General features: G+C 40.2%; 1 protein-coding gene across 1 annotated transcript; it reads right to left on the bottom strand.

Annotated features, from left to right (window-relative positions):
* Positions 1 to 1,460: 1,460 nt before the first annotated feature.
* Positions 1,461 to 6,601, bottom strand: LOC117306729 (transcription termination factor 4, mitochondrial-like). The gene is made up of 3 exons (XM_033791206.1): positions 6,534 to 6,601; positions 3,299 to 4,122; positions 1,461 to 1,995 (listed from the first exon to the last, which is right to left on the bottom strand). Exons 2-3 carry the CDS (start codon positions 4,119 to 4,121, stop codon positions 1,610 to 1,612), a joined length of 1,209 nt encoding a protein of 402 aa, XP_033647097.1. The 5' UTR covers position 4,122; positions 6,534 to 6,601; the 3' UTR covers positions 1,461 to 1,609.
* Positions 6,602 to 6,845: the final 244 nt, after the last annotated feature.

Here is a 6,845-nt window from a genome sequence, read left to right as displayed (position 1 = left end):
TGTTTGTACAAGAGAGATGGCTGTTGCCTATTTTGTGCGTTTACATCTCCTGTGGGAGTTTGCCGAGTTCTCTTGACAGGAATATCATTTAAAATATTCCTTTCTTTCTTCCTTTGTTTCTTACCTCGTACGGGTGACAAGATGGAGGGCAGTTCCACCCATGGTTTATGACCCAGCCTGGTCAAGGTCTTGAGGATGGGGTCTGGTGTGGTTTTGATGTTCCTTTAAAGGAAGGTACCGTTTAGTACTTACTCATACAAATAATAACTTGAAAACTGACTTGGTAACAAGCATTGGAGAGCTGCTGATAGTATAAAACGTTGTGGGAAATGACTCCCTCTGAAGTATCGTATAGTTTTTGAGAAAGAGGTTATTTCTCACTAAAATAATAAAAGACTTCTAGCTAGAAGTCTTTTATTTCCTATCTGAAAGCACACAAATACGTCCAATCAGCCTGGTGTGTTTTTCTTTCATCATTTTCTCGAAACTTCGATGACCGATTGAGCCCAATTTTTCACAGGCTTGTTATTTTATGCGTATGATCGGGATACACAAAGTGAAAAGACTGGTCTATGACAATTACCAAAGGTGTACCTTCCCTTTAATCGTAAAGGAATCTCAAATCAACAGCCTCAATAATCGAATAAAGAGTTTGACTTTTGAGAGTTCATGTTTCATTTGATTGATTTATTCAACTGATGGATGATAGTTGACATATACATTGAGTTAATTCTGCAGTCTGCATTTTGAGGTATTTAAATCTTCATTCATAAATACCCCAGACAGTTTCGCTACTCCTATTGGTGGATAGCGAGTCACATGGGGGTGTTTAAAAGGTTGATAATGACCAGCTGGAGCTGTTTATAACCGTCTGGCTTCAGCGTGTCGAGCGCCCAAGCTAGAGTATGCCAATATTATCACGGGGAACGCAATTCATAGCTATAACGAACAGCGCAGAATCTAAGCCTGCGCGCGCGCGTCCACACAACCCAGGCGCATCAAACAGATTCTTCACAAAGTTTTTGAACAAATATTTCAAACCTCAAATTTTAATTGTCAAAGTGTTAATAATTGTAGTTTTTTGAAATGGGAATAAAGATTAGTGACTCGTTTTTAAACGCCCGATTAAAACTTTGCAAGGTCGTTGCCGTGCGATAAAGGCCTTCGCCTTCGGCTCGGGCCTTTATCACACGGCAACTTACCCTGTCGGTTTTAAGCGGCTGTTTAAGAACTCGTCGCTACCCTTTTATTCCCTTAATAATTACTTAACAGTAAAATAGTTGCATCTCAAGACTTTCAATGGGCTCCCCTTTGCAAAAAATATTGCTGAACATTTTTAATATGGCATTTTAGCTGGTAAACTTGTTCTGCTGAGCATAATTAATATGGCATTTTAGCTGGTAAACTTGTTCTGCTGAGCATAATTTTGTTGTGATTAGGAACTTTTTGATGACCTTTTTATGATTTTAATCATAAAAAGTAGCTCTATGCAATTGGTAATTGTTTAGACTTATTTAAATACCCATCGTCAAGTTTGGTTCGGCTGAATCAAACAAAGCAGAACACTTGGCTTTTAAAGTATGTTGGTTAATTTAAATCCAAACAAGACTTATTTATCTTTTGTGTAATCATAATCACTTAACTCATCGTCCGTCTCTTCATCTTCGAGATCTTCGTTCCTCCCTTCATCCTCCTCATCCAATGCTACCTCATCCTCCGCTTCTAAATTCTTGACGAACATCTCAAACTCCTCCAAGTCGATTCCAGCACATCTCTGAGCAAACCTCGAGTCTGTACAGTCCACGATCCTGCTGAGCTTCGGGTTATCGACACGTGTTTGTCCTTTCTTGTCCGGCATCTCGTATTTGCCGAGTCTCTCGAGGAGGATGTGTCGCTGCCGGGTGTGGCTCAAGGAATATTTGAAGATGTTTGCAGAGACCATGTCCTCTTGATTTGTGAGGCCCATCATGTAGTACACATACTGGAATCTACGCTCTAGTGAGGAAGTGGGGAAAATAGAACCATTACTTACATTTGAAAAATAGTTCCAACTTGTGTACATTTACATAGACTTGTGAAAAGGCGTTAAATGTCTGTCACGGTGATGGCGTTCGGACTTTCTCTGCGATTCTCGTGACACTGGTGATATTCTCGCGGGACTACTGACCCTCCCGAGATTACCGCTCTCACGTTGTGTGCGTAGGTGTAGTAGTCGGCAGCTAGCAGCTTTGCGCGAGAGCAGTGATCTCACGAGGGCGCAATATTCGATTGCGGAAACCTTAATTATTATGCCACCACCACGACTCAACTTTATCACGGCAACAGACCATTAATTAGTTAGCCTGGTTGAATATTCTTTGTATAGTTGTCAGCATTTTGTTTTGTCATTGTGTGTTTGTCTTGTCTTTGTTTCTTCTTCGCTGTTTGTTTGTTTGTTAGTCTGTCTGTGTAAAGGCTGTTGTCTACAAGCCTCGGCTTACTCTAACAGCCTCATGCTCTTGCTCCTCTCTTGTACATAGTTAATTCCGAGTTAATAATTTACTATTTGCTTTAAGATTATATTATTGTTTCTGTATAATTTAATGCGCTTTAGCTTTTGTTACATTTCTATGTTCCGTTACCTAATGCTCACAATTGTTCTTTTTTTTTTTTCAACAAGAATATGGAATAAACGTATATTGAACTGAATTGAATTGAATTAATGATATGTCCCCAAGTCTAACATGTACACTGGACTGACCAATGGCCCGAGGCAAGGGATTTCAGTTTCAGCCAGTAAACTCAAGACAGGAAAAGTCTGTTTTTTTTTGTTTTTTTTTCAATTCAACATCTTTGACTAATATTGAGTTTGAGTCTCATCTCACAAACCAAATAACTTTCAATCCTGCTGAGTAGGCCCCATCACCCATTAAAGGGTCTAGGTACTTTTTGTTGGACAAAAAAATGCTCACAGATTTACATTGCATTTAAACGGTTTGAAGATACATGTAATGATGGTAGAAACCTTTCTCTTTAAAAAATTACTTACTGAGGTGCTGTGGTTTTTGAGACATGATTTAAAGTAAAAACAAAAAAATCACGGAAAAAAGTTTGGTCTCAGTGAGACACAAATTTTTTTTAGCATAAAACATTTTTCCGTCAAATTTACAGCAAGCAATATTTTAAGGGAAGCTTTCTACCATCATTATCTTCAAACTGTGTGAGTTTAATATAAATCTGTGGACTTTGTGTGTTGAGTTACAAAAAGTACTCCAATCCTACAGCATGAGGCCAAAGGGCAAGGCAACCATTTTCTTACCAATATCACTAGGCTCAGCATCCAAAACTTGAGGGGCGTTAATGATCACAGTAGCGATCTGCTTGCTTGCGAAGTGGCAAGCTCTCAGCTTACTGATAGCTGCATTGAGTCTAACTTGCTTCAGAGTCAAGATAGTCGGAAACGTTATGATGACCCTTTGAAGACCGCCCTCTCTCAGGCCGAGTTTGCGCAGTCTCCTGATGCGCTCTTTTAAGTCGTTCAAGCGGGCGCTGAAGAGCTTAGGGTTACGGTCGAGGACAAGAAGAATGCGGTTGCTGAACACCTGGAGTTCATTCAAGTATCGGATGTTACCAATCAAAACATCCCAATTGGAATTCAGAACGCGCGGATTGGAATCTAGAAACCTGAAGATGTTTTTAGGGTCTGCTCTGAAGCTGAGAAGAAGCCGGGTTAGCTCTTCAATCTTTGACTCGGCATCCTCTGCGCTGATTTTCACTTTCTTGGCAAAGTCGGGAGAAGAAAGAAGTTGAGTGAGATTGCCAAGAAGCCTTTGAAGGTCACCTTCGTCTTTTACGTAAGTGACGATATCATCACTGTGGTGTCCCTCAGGAGCATTTATCTGGAATTCTGACATCAAAGTTTTTCCACAATGAAATGACGCAACATGGTGTAAGTTGGGACTGCATTTAAGTTTTGGTCTCTGTTCCTGACTTAGGAAACATGCAGTCTGAAGTAGCTTGGGGTCCTCCAATCTTACCAATCTTTGTAGCAGCGGAGAGCTTGAAAATGTGACTTTTACCCTGATATGTGAGCATGGTGGCGTCAGCCATAACACCAAACATTTCTTCAGTAGTCCTGCCATGCTGAAATATAAATACAAAAATTGAAAGAGTGAAGGTCAATAATTAATTAATTTTTTTTTTCACAAGAAAAAAACTTGATTTTTGTAACTAAAATTCAATCTGAAACTTATAAAAATTCTATTTGAGCTGTAATACTTTACAGTTTTATGCCTCCTGGATTATATATTGGAAGAGTTGAAGGCGAGTTGACGGCACCTACCCAGTTGACGCCGGCAAGATAATGCTCTGGTACTCAAAGCCATGCACACTTGGGCTCACACTATCAATTAGCACACAATGCTCACATCGCCAGTGCAGAACTTTGACATATTTTTGGAAATAATTTCTTCCATGGATATATTTGTTCGCGGTGAACTCGTTGAGAATATAAGCGAGGGACACTATGAATAAATGAACGGAATTTCAACTTCCCAAATCAGGTAAAAAGTAAAGAAAATGGTAGTCAAATTTGTGTTCGCATTGTTAACAAACCTTCTACCCAGGACGTCAGTGCAGTGGCACTGACTGAGGTCCTACCAGGGTACTTCAAGAAACTATAAGGCTCCCCTGTGAGCATTAGGGGTCTAGTATTTTGGGCCTCTTTAACGCTATACGTTTTTCAAATCGGCGTTGATAGGTGAAAGTTTTACGACCGTTAGCCAGCAATAACTGAAGTTTCTTTTGTACTACACTACCAAAACTTTCCACACATACTCAATAAACATCCATAATGCTTGTATTTCCTTTTTGTTGGGTAAAATTAAAAAACCATCATCAAAAAATACAATTCTGCTCGGTACTCACTGTTGTTTTTCTGTCGCATCGCACGTCTTTTGCCTTGTCATATGCAGCCTACTACATGTAGAACGACGAACTGCCGAGCCGCAGCCGAGTCGGACTAAACCATTCTGTGAGAGGGGTGTTACAAACCCGTGCGGCAGTGCGTGGGCGCTTTATGCGTGAACGGCGGTTATTATTGTAAACAAACAGCGCACACACTGCCACACTGGTTTGTTACACCCCTTTCACAGAATGGTTTAGTCCAACTCGCTCGTGGCTTGGCAGTTCGGCGAGTAGGCTGGTGTACAGCGCTAGGTGGTCGATAGCCCCATAAATCGGTCCAATCCACTCCGTATCCTTGGCCCCAGCACCACTGATATCAAAACCTTTCGCTTCCTTGAAAAACCATCTGCACACTCTGCATCATGAAACTTACCGATCTAATGCTTCAGAAGTTGCAGATAGCACTACACTTGGAATCGTTCAAATAGGTATAACAGATTTTGAGTAAAAATCAAGTGAATTTTGAGTGTGAATTTTCTCAACTACCGCTCTTTTACCGCTAATGCCGATTGTCCCCCGACCGTGCGCAGATTTTTTTCTCAGGACAAGTGTGTAGAATTATCTGCACACGTTCGTCCTGGAAAGAAAAGATACCCAATCCGCGCTTCGTGTACAAACATATGGACACGCGTCTGGGAACTACAAAGAATAGTTCCAAGACGCGTGTCCGTATATTTGTACATGAAGCGCGGATGGGGTATCTTTTCTTCCCAGGACGAACGTGTGCAAATGGTTCTACACGTTTGTCCTGGGTGGGAAAAAAATCTGCGCACGGTCGGGGGACAATCGGCACATCGGCATTAGCGGTAAAAGAGTGTTAGTTGAGAAAATTCACACGCAAAATTCACTTGGTTTTTACTCAAAATCATTGATACCTATTAGAACAATTCCAAGTGTAGTGCTATCTGCAACTTCTGAAGCATTAGATCGGTAAGTTTCATGATGCAGAACGTTGCAGATGGTTTTTCAAGGAAGCGAAAGGTTTTGATATCAGTGGTGCTGGGGCCAAGGATACGGAGTGGATTGGACCGATTTATGGGGCTAGGTGGTCGAGTGACCAAAAGATAAAGCGTTGAGCTTATTGAGAAGTCAAAAAATGTGCGATGCCGCAGGAAAACAACCGTGAGTACCGAGCAGAAAATTTTATTTTTTGACGATGTTTTTTAATTTCACTCTAGTTTCTAGAAGTACAAGTACTCTTGAGTTGAACTTGAAGCAAGTTGTTGTTAATGTTGAATTGTTTGAAAAAGTTGTTGCGTCCTTTTTGAGCAAGCACTTACTACCTATCCTCATTTATACTAATCCATTATGTAACTTACGAATCGAATAGTCATTGTTAGGCAGATGTAGAATTACTTGAAGAAGTAGACATAGTTTTAAAACTGAAATTGATTTTAATCAACCATTACGATTTATAATATACGTCCGGAAACTGGACAAAAAGCTAAACTGATGGTTATTTATGGTAAAATTACAAAATATATGAAATTAACTGTCACTATTCGAATCACTAGGTTTAATTTACACTTTTTGCCGAAAAATACCAAAAATGTATGTGTTAAATTACAGTACACGTCGAAAAAACTTACATACACACCGCAGAAACGGGAACACATGTCAGCTTGTGTTATGGTTTGATGAGAGCGGTAAGTTTACGATAGCGCCCTCTCTCGGTGGAAAAATTTAAAGGGGTGGACAATACAGTAGAAAGGGGGTAAATTCTAACCATGCAAAGGATTTTATGGTATTGTCAAAGACCACTCTTACTTGGTGTGTCTAAACATACACAAATCTGTGAATTATGGACTCAATTGGTCATCGATTAAGCGAAGTTTCTAGAGAATATTGAACCCCCCCCCTAAAAAAAAAAACCCAGCTTGTTGCACAATATTGTGTGCTTA

The sequence above is a fragment of the Asterias rubens genome, unplaced genomic scaffold (assembly GCF_902459465.1).
Source record: "Asterias rubens unplaced genomic scaffold, eAstRub1.3, whole genome shotgun sequence".
Classification (NCBI taxonomy): Eukaryota; Metazoa; Echinodermata; class Asteroidea; order Forcipulatida; family Asteriidae; genus Asterias; species Asterias rubens.
This window is presented reverse-complemented; position numbering and strand designations above follow the sequence as displayed.

Excerpts from the sequence above, each read along its gene's own strand:
- LOC117306729 (XM_033791206.1), bottom strand. The coding sequence starts at position 4,121 with ATGGCAGGACTACTGAAGAAATGTTTGGTGTTATGGCTGACGCCACCA. Across the intron at positions 1,996-3,298 it reads TGCTGAGCCTAGTGATATTG|AGCGTAGATTCCAGTATGTG; the intron begins GTAAGAAAATGG and ends CTTCCTCACTAG.